The sequence below is a fragment of the Calliphora vicina genome, chromosome 1, assembly GCF_958450345.1.
Source record: "Calliphora vicina chromosome 1, idCalVici1.1, whole genome shotgun sequence".
Taxonomy (NCBI): Eukaryota; Metazoa; Arthropoda; class Insecta; order Diptera; family Calliphoridae; genus Calliphora; species Calliphora vicina.
This window is the reverse complement of record NC_088780.1, coordinates 68,336,571-68,360,977: the sequence shown is the minus strand read 5'-3', so window position 1 is coordinate 68,360,977 and position 24,407 is coordinate 68,336,571. Positions and strand designations below refer to the sequence as shown.

Below are 24,407 nucleotides of genomic sequence, written 5' to 3'. Positions count from 1 at the left end.
CTGATCATCACATGGGGATTTATTGACAACATAATAGGGAATAAAAATTTGAAAAAAGTATGTCAATACCTCCTATAGTTTTTCCGTACCTGCGATATAAATTTTGCGATTTTCGAGAAAAACTAATTTTTTGGCCATATTTTTGGGAATGACCAGAATTTCCTTACTGTAATGATTTTTAAGTAAAAGCTATTCAGAATAATATAGTCCAGGTAATTTTAAATATAGTCTGAAAGTTTTACTAAAATCGGAAAACTTTAACCCTTAAATCGTGAAGGTCAAAGGTAAATTTTTTCAATATTTGGAATTTCTCATGGAAAGATTGCGAAATATTATATATTTTTGGGCCGATTTTGATGAAACTTAAGAAAAATATAAAATGAAGTCTAGTATTCACAATAACAGTACAAAAATGGAAATTAACCCTTAATAGCACTTGGGGTCTAAATGACCCTCAACTTTTAAAATCACGAAAAACACATTCATTTTGACCCTTTTATATTTTCCCCTTGTAAATGCACCTCAAAACTTCAGCGTCGTTGCGCCACCAGTTAACGTTATCCTATCATCCTAATATTTTACACAATGTGTTTCTACAATACATAGAACAATTCTAGAGGGGGGGACGGTCAAAATTCGCAATTTTATTTTCTTGGAGCACTCTAATGCACAAGCTTCATGGTAGAAATATTTGTCGAAGTTTTTCCAAAAATATTTTGCCTACAAAATATTTTACGTTGCAGTTAGAAGACAAAATGAAAATTTTTCATTTTTAAAACATTTGCTGCATAAATATATGTATATTTTTGGTTAGCAAAAACAAATGAAATTGCTTGTGTATAATATACAAAAAATTTACTACAAAAACATCATACATGCAAACAAATTGCAGCGTGAAAACCATAAACTGCAAACGATATGCGCAATGACAAATTCAAACAATGCAAATATGGAAGATGCTAAAAGTAGACTGCCAAACCATACGATGTTGAAAAATGTAAAATACGAAATTGTGCAAAGTTAAAAATGTTTAAAGCGAAAATGTTTATTTATAAAATATTTCCGCCACATATATGTAAATATTTCGCCGCATATAGTCACTGAGTAGAAAAATGTGAAAAAAACTATGAAGTTGATTTGGGTGTACAAAATAAAAAATTGTATTGAAATGTGTGTTAATAAAGAATTTTAGTGCAATAGAATAGAAGTTTTGTTTTTTGAGGTATGTAAAATTGTATGTATTGTAATAGGAGTCCAGAAAAATTAGTAAGAAAAAAATTTTTTGTATGTAAAGCGGTTAAAAAATTATAGATAATGCAACAACAAAATGTGACAACAGCCAATGAATACCATGTAATAATGTGTATATACAGGATCTAAAAACAAATAAATTTTATGAATGAAATCTATCATATAAAGTGTTGTACATTCAAATGTATCCTTTCGTAAAATTTGTAACAGGAGAACATACAAAAAAAAATAAGCAGCATAGAAAATAATTGTGCAAGAACAATTTTATGTGTAAGATATATGTAAATGCAAAAAAGGCACAGGTTAAGTACAACAGGAGCAAGAGGATATTAACTGCAACAACATCAACTTATACACACAAGTAGAGTAAGTTCGGGTAATGTGGTATAGGCGGGTAATGTGGTATAGCTGTTTTTCTCTAAAACTAAGAGCATAGGAGTAGCGGTACCAAGCTTAAGTTTTATGATCTCAGAAAATTCACATTTGGTGAGTGTACTTCATTTTTGCAGGTCATGGAAATAGTCAGTTGTAAAAAATCAGCATTATCTTATGGTAGACTTTTTTTGTGATCTGTTAAAAATTAATTTTTTTCTACAATCACGTGTTTTAAACTTTATTAATTTAATTTTAAAGTCAAATGGGAATATTTTGCTATTGAAGAACATATGTAACAATATAGTATATTTAGTTTATATATTTAATTTTATAATAATTTCATTAAACCACGTGGTCGGCAAATGTGGTACAGTAGTTTTGACTTACCTGCCTTTCACTTAAGAGCATTTTGCATATAAGTGCACAAAACTTGTGTTTTGTATATTTATTTATCAAACTCCATACAAATTCGTTAATTTAAGTGCATTGTTCATACCTGCACATTTAAGATAAGTGCATAATACTTTTGGAAGCTATAACTGGTTTTCATGAAAAAATTTCATTTAGCTGCTTAATATAAAATTAAATCAAAACAAAATAAGAAAAATACGATTTTGAATAAAAAATTGTGTTGTAAACTTCTTAATAATTTTAAAAGTAGCTAAAATACCAAATTTGTCGTTATTTTTAAAGGGAAACATCACAAAACTTCATGTAAATTATTTGCCGTTAGCTGCTTTTTTGGGCAGTAAACATAAATGCACTTACCAGCATCAATGAGCAGGTAAGTTAACTGATGTTAACTGCACTTTTAACTTACCTGCACAAAATATCGTGTAAAGTTGGTTGTGCAGGTAAGTCAAAATTACTGTATAGCTAAAGAATTTCAAGCAAATAATATGCCAAAGAAATGTGAAGTATGAAAATGGGCAGCGGAAGATTTGAAGAACGCTATCTGAGCTATTAGAAACAACAAATGGACATTTTTTTCGCATCAGTCATTCAATGTCTCCTACGAAGCGAAGAATGTATTGAGGAGCTTCTGGTAAGCTTGGTCAGCCGCCAACTTTAACCGCATCCATTAAGGATGATTTAAATAAAACGCAACTCATTTACAAATTAAAATACTATGTATCGGTTATTCGGTTTGGTATACAATATTAACAGAACATGGTATACCACAATACCCGCCAATTTTTTCAATGGCTTGTTTATGGGTGTTTTCTCTTCTTCCCAAATTTCTCTGAAACTTGAACTTAAAAGACTTTTTTATTTTCATGGATGTAAACCTAACACTTGTAGTAAAACACCAGCTGAAAACTGTTCCAATCGAATTAAGATTCTAAAAATTATAGTCAAATAATAAATATGTATACCACATTACCCGAACTTACTCTACGTAATTATGATATATGCATTAAACACATTCAAGACAGCAGGCTACCAACTTCAATCTGTCAAAAATAAAATGCACACGTTTATATGGAGACGATTATTTTAACGACAGCACAGCTACACGGCCATACGACTACTCATGCCGATGTAGCCGAATTAGGCTAATTTCTATTTTTGTCAACTACAAAACAGAAATAGTGTTGCTAATATAATAAAAAAATGTAAATCAAATTAGTGCTTAAAAAAATATATTTTTTTACTTAATTAAGAGAAGTTTCTGATAACCATATTGAAATAAATTAATAACAGGTACATAATTGATTATAACCATATATATATTTTTACTCAAAATAATTGATTCAATCTTAATTACTTTGGAATTTTGTACGGTTATTTTTTATTAAAGTGGCACCACTGAATTATAAATCAGCTGTTTACTTTGTAGCTGTCGTCTTTAAAATAATTCAGTAGCTGACACACGACTACAACTGTAACCAGCAGAATTTGTGTTCGTGTAGTCGTGTAGCCTGTTGTCTTGAATGTGTTTAATGCAATAAAATTGCTGTATGTGTATTAAAGACCTGCACAAGCTGCATTGTTTAACATGAAGACAATTGCCACATGATGCTTTTGTCATGTCATGTTATGTTCTTTTACCTACTTAACAACAACACGCAAAGGCAATGTATATCAAAACAAAAAGCAAATGCAGCATCCATGGTGTAATGATATACAAGGTGACATTAATCAAACAGCTGATTATTTTTTTGCTCGAGTTTGTTTACAACTTCAATCTTGTCAAAATTTTTTTTTGCTGTAGTTTGTATACATTATGTCAGTTGTTTTTGACACTATAAAAGTTATTTGTTTTTGTATTGTTGTATTTGTTGCCGTAACGCATACACCTTATAATCATTACGCCATGGCAGCATCATTTTAACAACATCATAACACACACAACACTAAAAAATTAACAGATGACATGAATGACATGGAAAATAATTTCAAGTCATTTAAATCATGTATGAGGCATTTGTTGTATGAGATGATTTCAATTCATTTGTAGTATTTATTGTGCGCAATAAGAAAAAATTGACTATAAAAATACAACTGAAATTTATATTTATATTATATAGTAGGTCAAAATAAAAATACGAAAGTACATAAATGGGTTTTTCAATGTTGTTTTGGAAAATTTTACAATATTTAGTTTACAAAATTATTGGCCATAAAATGCCAATAATTTTCATGGAATTAAAAATGTTTTTCACATATTTTTAATATTACCTGACATAGGTACAACCGATGGAATATTATTAAGTCCCCTTTTACAATGCATAAATTGAAAGGCAGACAGACGAAGTTTGTGGGCGAGGGGTTGAAGAGGTAGAGTGTGTATAACAAAGGTTTAGGTTAGTTCAGAAGATAAAAATTTCCTTCATGTACAATTTTATAATATTAATGAACATGTTCTAATTCTGAATGAAAAATGTTAGGATACAAATTCATGTTCGATTAATAATATTTATTAAAAAATTTATTTATGAATTTATTTTGTCTGTGTTACACTTTATTATTTATATTTTTTAAAAATCCTTATATTATTTGTTTTAAATATTTAAAAAAAAATATAATGCTAAATAATAATATTTCTTAGATTTTCACTGCTCAGCAGTTGTGTACAATTTCATTCTGCTTTGCAATTTTATTCTGCGTAACAATGCGACACTTGTTAACATCAATTCAACTCAAGCTACCACACATAACAACAGCAACAACAATAGTTATAGGCATGACATGGTACAACACGATTTTCGTGGCGCGATGACATGGTACAACATGGTTTTCGCGTCGACACAACAAAACAAAGCATCAAATTTTGAAGTAAGATATTTTTCTACAAAATGTTGTCTTGTGCAGGCCTTTAATGTGTATACATACAACAACAATTTATGCAAAAATCATAAACAAATACATAAATAGGTTCAATCGTGATGTGAGTGATTTTGTAGCAGGAGAAAAAAGGATAAAGAGGAATGATAGAAAATGTAAGCATCAACAAAAGAAAGGAAAAGAGTTAAAAATGGATAGAAAATGCAACAACCAGATTATGGAAGGAAACATGCATGAAAGCAAGAATAATTTATCACAACAAATGATAGATTTCATTCATAAAATTTATTTGTTTTTAGATCCTGTTATTTATAATTACATGGTATTCATTGGCTGTTGTTGTCACATTTTGTTGTTGTATTATCTATCATTTTTTAACCGCTTTACATACAAAATTATTTTTTTTTCTTACTAATTTTTCTGGACTCCTATTACCACCAGCATGAATACATTTGAATTCGTATTAAAAAATCCAACAATAATATCTATCCTCCGCTATCCTTTGTCCAGAATCTTATTTAATGTATTTTCAATGCATTGCTATCTTTCACAATACATACAATTTTACATACCTCAAAAAATAAAACTTCTATTTTATTGAACTAAAATTCTTTATTAACACACATTTTAATACAATTTTTTATTTTGTACACCCAAATCAACTTCATAGTTTTTTCACATTTTTCTACTGTGACTATATGCGGCGAAATATTTACATATATGTGGCGGAAATATTTTATAAATAAACATTTTCGCTTTAAACATTTTTAACTTTGCACAATCAGTCTACTATTAGCATCTTCCATTATTTCATTGTTTGAATTATTCACTGCGCAAATCGTTTGCAGTATATGGTTTTCACGCTGCAATTTGTTTGCATGTATGATGTTTTTGTAGTAAATTTTTGGTATATTATACACAAGCAATTTCATTTGTTTTTGCTAACCAAAAATATACATATACAGTTAAGCCTCCATTTACGCGGTACTTTATTTAAGCGAATTCGATATTACGCGAACTCAAATTAGCAACCATTTTTTCAAATACGCGACTTTTTTTTACGCGATTTTTATATAACGCGGCAACAAACAACAAGAAACGAAAAAAACACATGCGAATAACAGATTTCTTTTTTGAAAACTTCGTTAATTTTTATAAATTTTTATATTGGAATATTTTGTTTTTTTAATTGACATTTATTCCTTAATTTTCGATAAGAAATATTTTTTTTTACTTTACTTTTGTTTTAAGTATGTTTTTAAAAGTACAAATAAAATAAGTGTACTTTAAGTACATATCGTCGCCTTAAATGCAAACGGACGTAACTACATTTTTATTGTTTTTGCAGGATACGTTATAAAATCAATAATAATAGAGCAATTGTTCAATCAATCAAAAACTCGATTTTGAATTTTTGTGTGTTGTTATTGTAGCAGCAGTGTTTGCTGAGTTGACAGCCCTTGACCGAATGAACTCGGGTCATTCCGGTGCGTAGAACCGGCTGTCGTGGTAATGTTTTTTTTTGTGTAGTTACGTCGGCTTTCATTTAAGGTGACGATATGTATGTATGTGTTTTCTATTTAACGCGATTTTCCCAATTTCTTTTTTGTTATGTGACTGATGTATTGTTTTACGCGAAATAAAAAATTACTGGTCCCACAAAAGCATTTCGTTCTAAATTAGAACCTCGTTTTACGCGAATTTGATTTACACGCTACACGCTACCCAACCAACGCGGTTTGTTGGGCCCAAAAAAAATTAAAAATTTTCATTTTGTCTTACTGCTTTATTTCGAGTTATTTTGTTGTAAGTAAATTAATATAATCTGAACAAAAAAATTAATGGCTTCAACTGGTGTAGGCAGAACCGCTAACGTCTCGTTTTTCAGTCAAACACACTAGATAGCTGTGCTAAATGCAAAATTTCATTAAAAACCAGTATAAACATAAGTACCTATTATAGTAAATGTGCTGGGTAGAGATGAGCGATCCCGTGATTTTTGAACAACGTCGTTCTCAGTGAACGTGATTTATAAATCACTGTTCTTTTAAACAGTGACCGTGATCACGTTTTGTCTATTTTAAACAAAATAAAAATTATGTTAAGAAGAATATATTATGTATTATTTGCATTCTTAAATCTGTTCGTATGTTAACCAAAAACTAATATTTTTTAACGTTTAAACGTTTTTTTTAAATAGGAAAATAACAAAATTAAGCAAATGTAACAAAATTTTAAGAGAATTAACTGATATGGTACTTAACATTTTATTTTATACACTGTGTTGGAGATAAATAAAATTATGCGCCTAAAAATAGGCTGTTGTTACCAGTGAATGTTGAAAAATATTAAATGTCGTTAACAGTTTGTTGAAATACTTAAAAGAACGACATTAAAAGTACCTGTTACTTTCTTGTTTTGTTACCAGTGATTTTTTAAAAACGTTACTAAAGGTACGGTCACACACAGCTAATATTTAACGTTTATCGTCAAATATTTCATTGCCTGAATCTGACCACAAATAAAATTTAGAGCAAACAACAAAACACATGATTTTAGGCAAACAAAATATTTTCTTAATGTGAACAAAGTGTGACCACTAGCTACATAAATACCTAAAAAATATATAATTTGATATTGCAAATATTTTTAAGGTTAAAGCACTTATTTCGAATTGTAAAGTAATCATTTTATTAGAGATTTATTGAATTCTGTTATCATGAATGAATTTAATTTTTCACTTTTTGTTTGACCAAACTGCTGCGAAAAAGAATCAGTAAATATATTTGCCGTGTGGTCACACTATATCAAACACTTTCATAAAATAATTGTTTGATCAAATAGAAAAAAAACAGAAAATTATTTGCTCAGCATGGCGGAAAAATAAGAGAAGAGTATTTAAATATTTTTCGTACTAAATTAAAGACACAAATTCACTATTTTTTTTTTAAACATAAATACATATTCAATATTTCTTGAATATTTGTTATTTAAATTATTTTCACTAAATAATTGCATCAATAAATGAAGTCTTCTTCTTCACATAAAAGTCATTCAGCCTAGGATGACATACTGGGAGAAAAAATAATTGAAGACATGAAGTCTATGTTGCGATTTTTGCAATTTTATGCGATTTATATTTTTATACGTTTAACATAGTCTTATGTTTGATTATTTTTTATTTATACATGGAGTTTGTCTATTTTCAAAATTTAAAATTGCTCATATGTACATATGGAATATTAACTGAAATTTTATACAGATTGAATTTAAAATCAAAGAAAATTTTTTATACATACATAAATAGTATGAATTGATTGTAATTAAAAAATAATTCTTAAACAGTATGATCTATTTAATTTTTTTTTTACTGCAGAAGAAGAATATGTCTAATAGCATTTTTCACTTTTCTGATTTTAGTTCATACAAAAATTTTTATTATAAATTTTTAGATAATGCGATTGAATTGGAATTAATTAAAAATTTATGTAAAAAAGGTAAACATTTCCATATAATTGAACAATATTTGTGAACATGTTCTTATTCTGAATGAAAAAAGTTTGGAATAAGTCGTGTTCGATTAATAATATGTATTAAAAAACCAATAAGCATTTTTACTGGAATTCAAGTTGATAGCAAGTGTAATTCAAGCCTTGAGTTATAGTCAAGCAATTGAATTACAGTTGTATTACACTTTATTTCAATAGCATTCTCCAGTAAAAAGGAAACATAAATTCAAGCCATATGTTTTTTGTTTGAAAAATATTTAATATTTCAAATATTTTTCAAGTATAAAACATGATTACATTTCCATTCAATTTCAATTATGAATTGTGATAGTAATATAATTTAATAAATAAACATTTAATAATTATATTATTAAATTGTTCAAGCTTGTGTTCTTTTCGCGATTTGTTTTCATTATTTAGCGATTTTTAATTTAAGATATAGCAACACTACTTTTGCGATAACACATGATGCAACAGCTGTTATTTGACGCTGTTTGATCTTGCAAATGAATTGCAAGATCAAATAAAAAAATACCCAAAATGCAGGAAAATATTTGCTGTTTAGTGGTCACACATTGCTCACATTACAAGAATGTTTTCATATTGGCAAATAAATTTGTTTGACCAAATTCAGCTGTTTTCTTGTTTGCAAACTAGAAACATACTAGAAACATGTTCAAACTAGAAACATAAAATATTTGACGCTTAAATAAAAGTACTGAAATTTCATAATTCTTTCAAATGTAAAGCAAAATCTGGTAATATTTTACTTTCTAGAAATGTCTTTTTCATTGATGAAAGAAATTAAAGTTGTTTTGCAGCTTTATTTAATAATTATTTAGAACAAATATTACCATAAATGTGACCACAAGTCAAATATATTTTCCCCTTTGTGTGTTTGATAGTATTTCGGTGTAGTTTGATTAAACAAATATGGCAAATAAATGTGTACAGTGTGAACACAAAATCAACCCATGAATTATTTGATGTAGTTTTGATCAAACACATGAAACATCTTGTGTCAAATAATTTGCGTAGTCTGACCCTACCTTAATGAATGTTGAAAGATACAAAAGAACGACATTTAACAGTATGTTGAAAAATGTGAAAGAACGATATTAAAAGTACCTGTTACTACAGTTGTTCCAGTGATTTTTCTAAAACGTTGCCTGCGAATGTTGAAGAAAATAAAAGAACAACATTTAACAGTATGTTGAAAAATATAAAAGAACGACTTAATTGTACCTGTTACTTGCAATATTCAGTAACTGTTGTTACCAGTGATTTTTCAATCACAGTGATTAAATCACAGGTATGGAAATATCGCTCATCTCTAGTGCTGGGTAACCACCACTCATTACAAAATAATATATGTGGTAACTAGTTGCTATTACAAAAATTGTCTGTCAACATTTATTTAGTGCAAACTTGGAAAATTTTAAGCATGAAACGTGAATTGTTTTTTTTTTAACTGAACGAAAACATCAACAAAATCATCATTAGTGACGAGGTAAACAAACTAATATTGATATCAGTGATCTTTGGTTTTAACGAGAAGTTGCGCCGCGGTGCCACGAGTCAAACAATCGTCTAAACAATGTGAAATTTCGCTATTGGGTAATTTCTAGATTTGTAGATGCTGTTCTTGTTATTTAACGGCGCTGAAATTTTTTCTTTTTGGGTAATTGTAAAGACAAATTTCATCTTATAGAGCAGGGAAATGCAACCTATACTATTACATTTTACGATTGTATCAGTTACATACTTTCTCCGCTTCATTAGTAGCTAAAACTAACTACTGCCAAATTTAAGTGCAATCGGATAAATATAACCCGTGAAGAAGATTGGGTAAATAATGGTGCTTTTTTGGATATCTTAAAAAAATTCCTTATTTAAGGACTGAGATCGCAAAATTCTTAACACACGTTTTTCATTAAAACTTTTATCCCAAGTATTATTTGATTTTTTTTGATCACGTTACCTTTGTAAAGCTTGTCAGTTATTATGTTTAATGTCAATTATGTTCGTTTGTTGTTAATCTGATTAAAATGAGTGACCAAAAAAAGTGCGTACTAAAATTATTAAATATTTTCAACAAAACCTAACTTGGTCTTACAAAAAGTTGGCCAAAGCCAAGCACTATAGGAAATTTTCCCCATTGTTTTTTGAGAGTAAACTAACATTTTATAATAAAACAAACTTAGTTATGTTTAAAATTTTATTTTATTCATCAATTTGATTTTCTAATTCTAAATTATCTACTATATTTAAAAAACAAGGGTTCAAAAGACCGCTGATTCTATTTCTTCGTCTTCCGATTGCTCTTCATCTGTTTGATAATGTTCTAAAGAAATAGGATAAGATTTCAGCAAATTGATTACATCTGTTGGAAGTCTTAATTTCTTCTGTTTTTTAATCCATTTGTTAAGAGAAATACTTTAAATGAAAGGTTCAGATGTAACCAATGCTCCATCGTCGGTCAAATTTTTCACACGGCTACTTTTTCGTGCATGAAACAATCTATCAGATTTATATAGAACAGTTGCTGTCACTGGCAACCATGGATATTTCTTCGTGAACATTTTGGCGGTTTCAAAACAAAACTCTTCAAACTTACATGACTCTATTTATCATGCCATACATGAGTTTTTCACACTGTATTTACCTGAAAAAATTTTTTTTTGAAAAAGTATGCTGGTCTGTAGGTAATTGACTGTTATAAAGAACTGTTATGATGTTATACTTAACACCTGCTAAAATGTTTGTAAGTCCAAATAAAATTCCTTTTCATAATTTTATTATTTCAATTTAATGGGTCTAATAGCCGAGTTCACCAAGATTTTTCTATATATTAATAAAGTACTCACTTTCACCATTATTTTCCATTTCTTAATTTTTAAAAACTCTATATTTTTATTATGAAAACTTTTATTAGAAATTGTATCAAAATTTGCTGCACTCAATCGTTATATGAAAACTCATTTAGAAATCGAACATAAAACAACTGATAAAGTGACAGATAATCAACTTTTTTGCAAAATTTAAAAATAAATGTTTACTTTGTTATATTTTTATTTATACTGAAGCATAAAAAATGTATTTTTCAAAAATTTTAATTTTGTATTTTGGCCAAGAAATGGGGAAAATTTCCTATAGTGCAAAGATCTGCTATCAAACTGTTTCCAATGTTATTAAACAGTACCGGGAGAACTTGTCCGTTGATAGTGAACCTGGTTCAGGTAGAAGAAGTGGTCCACATGATGTTTCTAAATCCAAAAAAAATAGAAAGCATTTTCAAAAGAGCTCCCAACACCTCCGGTAAGAATGCAGGCCGGGTAGGTCAGTACTCGGACTATTTGGTACGAAAAGTTAAAGCCAATGCTGGTTTAAAAGCATGTAAGGCTGAAAATGTTCCTAACAGGAACTCTGCTAAAAATGTAGAGGCCAAAGACAGAGGAATAGAAGTAGACTTGCCACCTTTTGAAATTTCCAAAACGGGACACCACTAAATGATCAGAGAACGATGGAAAAAAACATGGAAAATGAGCTAGCGTGGGTTATAGGACTTGCTTAGTACATTACAAATTGTGTCAAAAAATTTCAGAAACACTTTCAAATTCAGAAGTTATTCTGAAAAAACCGTTTACAGTGATGTTTTTCAACTTATCGATCTGTAACTCAGTCAGTTTTTGTTCAATTTTTATTTTTTTTAACGTGTTGGGAAATAAATCTTATTACGCTTCAAAATGACATGCATTTATTGATACATTTGTAAGTTATAAGTATTGTTTTTGTTACGATCTTTTTTGATTTTAGTCGCTTTTTATTTTGATATGAAAGCTTATAAAAATTTATATCAATGTATAAAGAAAAGTTCTTAATAAAACATGGTTTTAATTTTTCAAATCGGATGAAAACTGTAAAAGTTATTCAACTTTTCATTAATACCTTTTTGAGTATTTTCTCCCCCATCGCATATAAATGTAAAAAAACAGGGTAAATATTTTCGAACTTTTTTCGAAAAAGTTTAATAACTTTTGCAAATATAAACCGATTTTAATAAGTAATATCTCCTTTTTGTCTATATAAAATTGCCTTTAAAGCACTGTGCAAAAAAAGTAGGTTTTCATAGAAAAAAATTAAAATAACTATTGTTGAATTTGAAAAATTACGAAAAAAATAAAAAAAAAATTTAACTTTTTTAATAACTTAAACAATTTCTTAGATTATTTTTTAAAATTTTGAAATCGGTTTTAAAATGTCTGAGTTAGAGATATTGAAGTACTACCTAGCCTAAAACACTTGTTTCAAAATAACTCAAAATTTTGAGGGTGTTCAAAATCTTTGAAAACGGTTTTAGCATGTCCTCACCTAGGCATACAACCTCCATTAGGACGCTTTTCAAGTTCTGACAAAAAGTGTTATTTTGAAGCAGTGTTATTATCCTATTTTATTTAATAAAATCAACAATAACACATTAATTTTAATTGTGTAAAATCTGGAGAACTATTACTGTGAAAGTCTTCGAACTTTATACAGGAGTAAATAGTAATTTTCGAATATCTGGAGAACTATAATTGTGGAAGTCTTAAAATTTTGCCCTAATATCACCTTTACTATTCTACATTTTTGGGGTGAAAATGTTATTGTGTTAGTGGGCGTGACATCTCTCATACAAAGTAAATAGTTAATTTCGAATATCTGGAGTACTATAATTGTAAAGTATTTAAACTTTGTATGAATCAAATTCTTGTCACTATACGGAGATTGGCTGAAAATGGGCGAGACTGAATTTTTTAAAGTAAATATTTATTTTCAAATATCTGGAGTACTATAATTTTACATAGTTTGGCTGTAAAATGGTCGGGATTGGATTAGTGGGAGTGACACCTCCCATACAAAGTATATAGTTAATTTCGATTATCTGGAGTACTATAATTGTAATGTATTTAAACTTTGTATGAATCAAATTCTTATCACTGTACAGAGTTTAGCTAAAATGGTCTAGATCGGAACAGTGGGTGTGAAACTTTCCATTCAAAGTACATAGTAAATTTTGAATATCTGGATAATTAAAATTGCGAGATTCTTCAAACTTTGTCTGAAAATTTATTTTTTATAATTTTACCTAATTTGTTTCTCCTCATTAAAAAAATAGTTTATAAAATCTTTAAAATTGTTTTATTTTACTACGTAGGAGTAACGAGTTATTTAATAAAGCAGCGGTTTATTTAATAAAGTTTACCTATTTCAGTCCATAATTTAAAATTTATATTTTTAATCGCTTTTATCAGCTTTTTTATTATTATTTGAAGTAATAAATTCAACAAACTCAGTCCATTTCAATGGAACAACAACTCACCTTTAACTAAAGGTACAAGCATCCTAGAGCGAGTATCGTGCCATTTATTTTTCATGAAAGTTTAATAATGTTTACTAATGAGTTTATTGAAACTCATAGAAGTTAATGCACTAAGTACCTATGTATATTGTTAAATAGTGATATTCAGTTTTTAGAAAATACTATATTTCAGAAAATAAAGAATCCTTGTCTATCGGTATTTCCAATTTTTGATTTTTTTATATTTTTTGTGGTAATTAATGAAAAAGTTATTTTTTTTTTAAACGGGACAAATGGCGTCCCGTTCAGAGTATCGCCGGGACACGGGACATTCGACTCTAAAACTGGTCTGTCCCGTCGAAAACGGGACGGTTGGCAAGTCTAAATAGAAGTCAAATTTTATACAAAAAATATACCTGTTGCATAATGAATGACGAAATGTACGTATGAACATTTTTCGCAGCTTCTTAAATTTTAACTATTTTTTTCATGCAAAATTTTTGGGGTACTTTAAAATAAAATTCTTAATAACCCTAGGCTCTCTTTTGTTGTGTCTTATTTCTGACTTTCTGGTTGAATTTTCCGTGTTGGTGTATTCAGGGACTTATAGTAAAATTTCACGGATAATATTTTTTTGCTCTTTTTCAAAAGAAGGACACAAAATACCCATGCCTTGAAGATTTAGAGCCAGTTTTTGACTTCGTATTTAAATATGAATTATATTTAAGTTCTATTTAAATACGAAAATGAGTTTCTTAGTGCTTTTTTAAATGATACTTAAATGGTCAACGTTGGCCATTTAAATTCTATTTAAGTTTCATAAACTATCATATGTTTTTGACAACTGACTTTTGTTGTTTGGTTTTTTTTTTTCACTCTATTGTAGTGAAAAAAAATCAAACAACAGCGCACAGTGGTATGAGAAAAAAAAGAGGGAAATAAATCGGTAACTTCTAAACCCTTAGTCCGATTTGAATGAAATTGCGAGTGTTGCCGAGTTTAAGTTTTGAATCTGGACCTCACGCGCCCGTCAGGTGCTGGACCAAGGGTCACCAAATAGAATATAGAACATATAGAATCTCCTCATCGAGCACTACATAAAACCGTAGCTATCAATTATCTCTTATAGCTTAGGAGATATTCGCATTTGAAAATTAAATTTTCAACATTTTTACCCACCCCTACTCCAGGTTTTTGATGACCGCGGTTCCAAATATTTCCCGCTTTTCTCCATTTTTCTTCCATAGGATTACCAACAGATGTGTATATCAAATAGAATGTGTATATCAAAAATTAAAAAAGGCGATTTTTCGCAATTTTTTGGGGAAAAAAGTTCTTTTTTATACCCTTCACCTTCGTGAGAAGGGTATATATAAATTTGTCATTCCGTTTGTAATTTCTACATTTTTCATTTCCGACCCTATAAAGTATATATATTCTGGATCCTTATAGATAGCGGAGTCGATTAAGCCATATCCGTCTGTCTGTCTGTCCGTCTGTCTGTCTGTCTGTCTGTCTGTCTGTCTGTCTGTCTGTCTGTCTGTCTGTCTGTCTGTCTGTCTGTCTGTCTGTCTGTCTGTCTGTCTGTCTGTCTGTCTGTCTGTCTGTCTGTCTGTCTGTCTGTCTGTCTGTCTGTCTGTCTGTCTGTCTGTCTGTCTGTCTGTCTGTCTGTCTGTCTGTCTGTCTGTCTGTCTGTCTGTCTGTTGAAATCAATTTTCTGAAGGCCCCAGATATCTCCGGGATCCAAATCTTCAACAATTCTGTCAGACATACTTTCGAGAATTTTGCTATTTAAAATCAGCAAAATCCGTCCATAAATAACGGAGATATGAGCAAAAATCCAAGACAACCTCTGAAAATTTCATCAAAAAAGACAATGTATTGCATGCTTTGACAAAACAGCAACAAAACGTATGGTTGGATGTGCAAGCTTTGCGTATTTTGTTTTTTGTTTGTGTTTTGTTTCTTTTGGCGTTGTTGTTGTTTTTTATACAACTAAACGTTTGTTTGGTTGTGTGTTGGTTTTTTTGACAAAAAAACAACAAAACGTATGGTTGGATGTGCAAGCTTTGCGTATGTTGTTTTTTTTGTGTTTTGTTTCTTTTGGCGTTGTTGTTGTTTTTTATACAACTAAACGTTTGTTTGGTTGTGTGTTGGTTTTTTTGACAAAAAAGCAACAAATTGTATGTTTGGATGTGCATGCTTTGCGTATTTTGTTTTTCTTTTGTGTTTTGTTTCTTTTGGCGTTGTTGTTTTTTATACAATTAAACGTATGTTTGGATGTGTGTTGGTTTCATTGGCTTGCGTATTTTGTTTTTGTTTTTATACCCTTCAGCTTCGTGAGAAGGGTATATATAAGTTTGTCATTCCGTTTGTAATTTCTACATTTTTCATTTCCGACCCTATAAAGTATATATATTCTGGATCCTTATAGATAGCGGAGTCGATTAAGCCATGTCCGTCTGTCTGCCTGTCCGTCCGTCTGTCTGTCTGTCTGTCTGTCTGTTGAAATCAATTTTCTGAAGGCCCCAGATATCTCCGGGATCCAAATCTTCAACAATTCTGTCAGACATACTTTCGAGAATTTTGCTATTTAAAATCAGCAAAATCCGTCCATAAATAACGGAGATATGAGCAAAAATCCGAGACAACCTCTGAAAATTTCATCAAAAAACACAATGTATTGCATGCTTTGACAAAAAAGCAACAAAACGTATGGTTGGATGTGCAAGCTTTGCGTATTTTGTTTTTATACCCTTCAGCTTCGTGAGAAGGGTATATATAAGTTTGTCATTCCGTTTGTAATTTCTACATTTTTCATTTCCGACCCTATAAAGTATATATATTCTGGATCCTTATAGATAGCGGAGTCGATTAAGCCATGTCCGTCTGTCTGTCTGTCTGTCTGTCTGTCTGTCTGTTGAAATCAATTTTCTGAAGGCCCCAGATATCTCAGGGATCCAAATCTTCAACAATTCTGTCAGACATACTTTCGAGAATTTTGCTATTTAAAATCAGCAAAATCCGTCCATAAATAACGGAGATATGAGCAAAAATCCAAGACAACCCCTGAAGATTTCATCAAAAAACACAATGTATTGCATGCTTTGACAAAAAAGCAACAAAACGTATGGTTGGATGTGCAAGCTTTGCGTATTTTGTTTTTATACCCTTCAGCTTCGTGAGAAGGGTATATATAAGTTTGTCATTCCGTTTGTAATTTCTACATTTTTCATTTCCGACCCTATAAAGTATATATATTCTGGATCCTTATAGATAGCGGAGTCGATTAAGCCATGTCCGTCTGTCTGTCTGTCTGTCTGTCTGTCTGTCTGTCCGTCTGTCTGTCTGTCTGTTGAAATCAATTTTCTGAAGGCCCCAGATATCTCCGGGATCCAAATCTTCAACAATTCTGTCAGACATACTTTCGAGAATTTTGTATTTAAAATCAGCAAAATCCGTCCATAAATAACGGAGATATGAGCAAAAATCCGAGACAACCTCTGAAAATTTCATCAAAAAACACAATGTATTGCATGCTTTGACAAAAAAACAACAAAACGTATGGTTGGATGTGCAAGCTTTGCGTATTTTGTTTTTTTTTGTGTTTTGTTTCTTTTGGCGTTGTTGTTGTTTTTTATACAACTAAACGGTTGTTTGGTTGTGTGTTGGTTTTTTTGACAAAGAAACAACAAAACGTATGTTTGGATGTACACGCTTTGCGTATTTTGTTTTTCTTTTGTGTTTTGTTTCTTTTGGCGTTGTTGTTGTTTTTTATACAATTAAACGTATATTTGGATGTGTGTTGGTTTCATTGCCTTGCGTATTTTGTTTTTTCTTTTGGTGTTCTGTTTCGTTTGGCGTTGTTGTTGTTTTTTGTGTTCTTGATAAATTTAGGATGCTGTACGCTGAAAGTGGGCAATGTACATACATATATACTAATTATAAAAAATAATAATGCATCCACAACAAAGGTGAAGGGTATATAAGATTCGGCATAGCCGAATATAGCTCTCTTACTTGTTTTTTTTGTGTTTTGTTTCTTTTGGCGTTGTTGTTGTTTTTTATACAACTAAACGTTTGTTTGGTTGTGAGTTGGTTTTTTTGACAAAAAAACAACAAAACGTATGTTTGGATGTGCAAGCTTTGCGTATTTTGTTGTTTTTTTGTGTTTTGTTTCTTTTGGCGTTGTTGTTGTTTTTTATACAACTAAACTTTTGTTTGGTTGTGTGTTGGTTTTTTTGACAAAAAATCAACAAATCGTATGTTTGAATGTGCATGCTTTGCGTATTTTGTTTTTCTTTTGTGTTTTGTTTCTTTTGGCGTTGTTGTTGTTTTTTATACAATTAAACGTATGTTTGGATGTGTGTTGGTTTCATTGCCTTGCGTATTTTGTTTTTGTTTTTTCTTTTGGTGTTCTGTTTCGTTTGGCGTTGTTGTTGTTTTTTGTGTTCTTGATAAATTTAGGATGCTGTAAGCTGAAAGTGGGCAATGTACATACATACCTATACTAATTATAAAAAATAATAATACATCCACAACAAAGGTGAAGGGTATATAAGATTCGGCATAGCCGAATATAGCACTCTTACTTGTTTCTTTTTAAGTTATCTAAAAAATTTCTTAAAAGATGTATAATGAATTTATCCTTTTTGAAAAGCCAACTTTACACCAAATATCTTAAATGAAAAAAAAATTATAATTTTTGATACCGAAGGGACCAGGTCCATTCAAAAAACGCCTATTTTTTTCTGTAAAATTCCACTTTTGGACAAAAATTCTCAAATCGCATAGTCGATATCAAAATATAGTAACCCATTTTAGATGATCTAATATGTTCTTAATTATTTTGTAAAGGGTTTCGATAACCCCGCCCCTGGTATGGATATTATAGGCAAAAAAACGAAAATATCCCATTTTTGGATTTTTCAATACTTTTTTGGGAATTGCGGGATTCGTGATTTCAAATTTGGTTTTATTTTTCCATTTTCAATAAAAAAATCTATATAAGTGTAAAATTTCATTAAAAAATATTCATAAATAAAAATTTTATTACAATTTGAAAAATTTGTATCTATGCAAAAATTTAATAAAAAGCATTTTTTGTCATATTTTTCAAAAAAGTATTCCATGAATTTTTTAACTGTCAAATGATATATCATAACATGGGCACACTGCATTATATTTCTAATGCATTAAGCATTGCAGTATTCAGTAAATTTTTACTGGTAATGAAATTTAGATTGCATTACCAGTAAAATTTTACTGATTACTGAAAAAATTTTCAGTATTCAGTAAAGTTTTACTGATTACTGAAAAAAATTTCAGTATTCAGTAAAATTTTACTGACTACTGAAAAAAAAATCAGTATTCAGTAAAATTTTACTGATTACTGAAAAAAAATTCAGTATTCAGTAAATTTTTACTGAATAATCAGTATCATTAAATTGAAGTCTAGTATGCATTACCGGTAAAATTTTATGAATTACATGTTAATATGTATTTGAGGATTTTCGACACACTCTTACTAGGAAAGTAAATGAACAGACATAAAAAAGAATTAATAATATTTATTTTATTTATTGTTAAAAAAATATTTTTGATGAAAAAAAGTTTTTTTTGTTTTCAAATACATAAGTCTTATTTTCCACCGTTAGCTCTTCTTAACACCAACATTTCCAAAATTTGCGTCACTTAGTTTTTGTCTTCTAGAACGATTTACAATTCCAGCGAATGTAAATAATCGCTCTACAGGGGCGGACGAGGGCAACGGGGTATTATATTTTAGAAACACATTTTTAATTGCAGTGTGAGTTTTGAAACAGTTTGTAGTCGTGTCTCGTTCGGCCAGGTATAAAATTGTTTCATGTAGATAATTCCCCGAGTCATTAGAAACACACTGTACACTAACATCCAAGGTGCATTTAATAAGGTGCCATCGGCAGCACAGCTGATTATAGAAATAGTACGCACAAATGTCAAACTACATATATAAAAAATATTCGCCCGTACGCCCGTATGTCAAACTCTATATATAAAAAATAAGTGAATTCGCCTGTATTTATTTCAATTCGCCACTGCTGTCACCTTGTTAAATACGCCTTGCTAACATCTATTTGAAAGAAGTAAATAAATTTCAAAATACATTAAAACAAATATTTAACTGAAAAATAATTACACAAACTTTACCATCGCTGTCTTCCCCAAAATCTAAAAATGAACTTTTCGGGTTTTGTGGTAAAATACGAGTTTCAGCATCGGGTACTTTGCCATATTTTAAGACATAATTGTTGAACATTATCGCAGGATATTATATTTTTGGCAGGCAGTGCCATGAAATTCTTAAAAATAAATTAGTTTTCTTTGGAAATAACCATTTACTATATCTGTGAACTCAAAATTTCGCTCTATATTGAGAATAATTTAAAGCAAATCTTGGGGCACCGGTGACCGCATACGTGAAAGTGTTAATAAACAAAAAATGTAAGTAACAGTTATATTTTGTCAATTGACCGAATTTATTTTTAAATATTTTGTTTAAAACGGAAAGGAAACTGTTATTTATATTTAAAAATAATTTACATAGAATCAGATAGCTACGCAGTGGTGTTGTCGGTAGAACAGTGGACTACAAGATTGACATCGCTGGTTCGAATCCTAGACGTGTTAAGTATTTTTTATATTTTTTTTTAAAACTATTTTAAATTTAAAATATTTTATATTCTCAACAAAAACTTCACTTACTATCCTACAATCAGTCATGACAATTTAGTACTTTTTGTAGCAAAAGTAGTAATATGGGGATTTTCTTGAAGTTGCAACTTGAAAAAATAAAAAGTTTTGTTTAAACCAATTTACAAATTTTCTTCTCTTTTATAAAAATACAAACCACAAGTATACCTATTATTTTTTATGTCGAAAGAAAATAAAAAAAAAATACAAAACAAAGAGGGCGTTGTTTACATGCATACATTTTGAATCGAAATATGTATATTTTGTTAATTTGTCTACTTTATTTTTTAAACTGTTTTTCACACGAACAGAAAATAAAGTACATAGTATTTAAAAACGCACAATTAATAAATAAGGGGGTGGTGTTGTGAGTAGAACGGCGACCAGCAAACGTGAGGCCCTCGGTTCAAATCCAGTGGGCTAAGGCTTTAGGTAAATATTTTTACTAATAACATATCTAACATATTTTTCTACTAACATATAATTAATAAAATTTTACCGGTAATTGCATAATCGATTTTAATTTACTGTTACTGATTTTTTTCAGTATTCAGTAAAAATTTACTGAATACTGATTTTTTTCAGTAATCAGTAAAAAATTACTGATTACTGAATTTTTTTTCAGTATTCAGTAAAAATTTACTGAATACTGTTTTTTTTTCAGTAATCAGTAAAACTTTACTGAATACTGAAAATGTTTTCAGTAATCAGTAAAAATCTATTTTTACTGAAATTTTACTGGTACTGCAAAGTGCCCATCTATGTGCTATATACATTATTAAAAAGTAGACAAAACCCTCTATCCATCGATATATAACATGTCTACCTTATGTGTTTTACGTGGCAAATTAATTAGGGAAAACTTAACAACTCGCAGATAATTTAACTAGCACTGTTATTTACATTCATAAAAATGTTGTTATGTAGGCAACATGCTTTTTTATGAATTTCTATGCTAGGAAAATTCTCAGCGAGTTGTTAAGTTTTCCCTAATTTATTTGACACGTAAAAAATATAAGGTAGACATATTAAATATCAATGGATAGAGGGTTTCATCTACTTTTTAATAATGTATATAGCATTTGACAGATAAAAAATTCATGGAATACTGTTTTGAAAAATATGCATAGATACAAATTTTTCAAATTGTAATAAAATTTTTATTTATGAATATTTTTTAATGAAATTTTACACTTATATAGATTTTTTTATTGAAAATGGAAAAATAAAACCAAATTTTGAAATTTGAAATCACGAATCCCGCAATTCCCAAAAAAGTATTGAAAAATTCCAAAAATGGGATATTTTCGTTTTTTGCTTATAATATCCATACCAGGGGCGGGGTTATCGGAATCCTTTACAAAATGATTAAGAACATATTGGGCCATCTAAAAAAAGTTACTATATTTTGATATCGAGTATGCGATTTGAGAATTTTTGCCCTAAATTTGAATTTTACAGAAAAAATAGGCGTTTTTTGAATGGACCTGGTCCCCTCGGTATCAAAAATTATAAATTTTTTTCATTTCAAATATTTGGTGTAAAATTAGCTTTTCAAAACGTATAAATTTATTATACATCCTTTTAGAAATTTTTTAGATAACTTAAAAAGAAAAAATTTATTTGATATATACATCTGTTGTTAATCCTATGAAAGAAAAATGGAGAAAATCGGCAAATATTTGGAACCGCGGTCATCAAAAAACTGGAGTAGGGTGGGTAAAAATGTTGAAAATTTAATTTTCAAATGCGAATATCTCCTAAGCTATAAGAGATAATTGACAGCTACGACGTTTTATGTAGTGTTATATATGTATAGGATCGTTTTAAAAACTTAACATCCCAAAGGGAGCCCTGTCCGAGCCCCTGGTTCATTGCGGCAATCGTGTGGTCCTACCTTTACATCAAAACATATTGACTTCTACATAAACATTACATTTCGCAAGAAATTTAGAATCCTACTGTTACAAAAAATGGGCTAAAGATTCAATGAATTAAATTTAAAACAAAAACATTACACAATAATGCACCCTGAAACATTTTATTTTGAGTAATAAAGTTGATAAATACCTAATTACCCCATTTATAGCTCCAAATTGGCAAAATAAGTTCCAATAATCGCTAAAAACAATTGCTATCATAAGGAATAATTAATTTAAGTTATTCTTTCTTATAAATTTAGTTCAAATATGAAAACTCTTGAAAATTCGTGTATTTTTGTGATGTAAATTTTAAGTTTTTTGCAAAAAGTTCAAAATTTTGTTGTAAGCTGATTTTTAATTTAATTATAACTGTGATATAAATCTTTAAAATTGTATACTTAATATTAATATTAAAAATAAAAACATTTCGTTTTCACATACCTCTTTGTCAAGTAACAACTCCTTCTTTATCATTTTAGTTTGTTTTGGGCACAACGTAATTGTTTTAAAAGACAATGCTCCTCGTCCATTAAAATCATATTTTGTATCAGCTGGAACTATTTGAACAATGTCTTCAATACGGATGCCAAATTCTCCATCTTGATAAAATCCAGGCTCTAAAATGATAATTATTTGATATTAATTGTTTATGTACAAATGTTTATTAAAGGAATCTAAATAAATTGTCATTTAATTTTTCTTTCTGTTGCTTTTTTAGCAACGGTTCTTATTAACCTTCGCTTTACCAAAGGTTTTTTATGTGCATGGTTTATCAACACCCTCCCGGGTGGTACTGCACTTCTATACACATATCCGACGAACAAAATTTTAAAAAAATCGAAGAAACCTTATAAAAAGGTTCAAATGTTTTTATTAAATTATATAGAACTCTAAAATTTGTTCAATGAGTACAAATTTTATTTAAATCGAATCAAAATGAAAAAATATTAAACTAATAAAAACCGAAAGGTCACCCGGGTGGGTATTGGTAAAGCGAAGGTTAAATTGTGTAATTCAATTTATTGTTATATAAATTAATTAAATTTATTGTTATATAAATTTAATTAAATTTATTGAAACTTCGACATTTTATAATAGAGTTTTAAATAACAATAATTTTTTGAAAAACTTAAAATTGTAAAGGATTATTTTAATTACAATAAAATGAACATATCGATGGCTTAATATAAAAAAGAAGTAACTATTTTTTTTCAAATATTTCAATGTAAAAAGGGTATATTAAATAACTTCATTAAAATAAAAGAAAATAAATTGTGAATGAGAAATAAAATGTGATGTCTCTTCTTATTAAAAATAGCATTAAAACTTTTTTTGTGTCTAAAATTTCATGGATTTATTAATTTTTTTTCATTCTCCTGTAAAGTAACAAAAAATCGAGTTACGCCTTTTTTATATTAAGCCATCGATATACACTTGCTTAAACAATGAACAGTATTTTAAATTAAATATATAGATAAGTAAATGTTATAAAGGTACAGTGTTGCCAATTCTTGGTGAACAAAAAGGGCTAAATACTTAGAAAAAGGGCTAAAAAGTGGCTAAAATTTTTAAGTTAAAAAACACATACATTTTACAAAAAAAAAAAAACAATTTAGAATGTTACATTTGGCTATGCCGAATAGACAAACAAAAATGTATGAATATTAGAGTTAATTTCAAAAATTTGATTTGCGGGTATCATCATATTTCTGAAGGTTTTTATAAGGAATTTTGTAAACAATAAACAGCTGTTAAGAATAAAATCAACTATTGTGAATGAAAAGTTCATGAGAATATCACGATAGCAATTATCCCTTCGAGGGAAATGGATATTTCATAGGAACATACATCTATTTGACCACAACACCTTTACTCTTATATATGACAATACGTATTGTTATACCATCCACCTTCGTGAGAAGGGTATATATAAGTTTGTTATTCCGTTTGTAATTTTCACAATATAATTTTCCGACCCTATAAAGTATA

General features: G+C 29.2%; 1 protein-coding gene across 2 annotated transcripts in view; it reads right to left on the bottom strand.

The window, feature by feature from the left end:
• The window catches only part of ApepP (Aminopeptidase P), a 230,382-nt gene that overhangs the window by 1,522 nt on the left and 204,453 nt on the right, over positions 1–24,407 (bottom strand). For both annotated transcript variants that reach the window (XM_065514956.1, XM_065514957.1), the window contains one exon: positions 22,860–23,035. In XM_065514956.1, the coding sequence (XP_065371028.1) occupies positions 22,860–23,035 (176 nt within the window). The remainder of the gene's footprint in view (positions 1–22,859; positions 23,036–24,407) is intronic.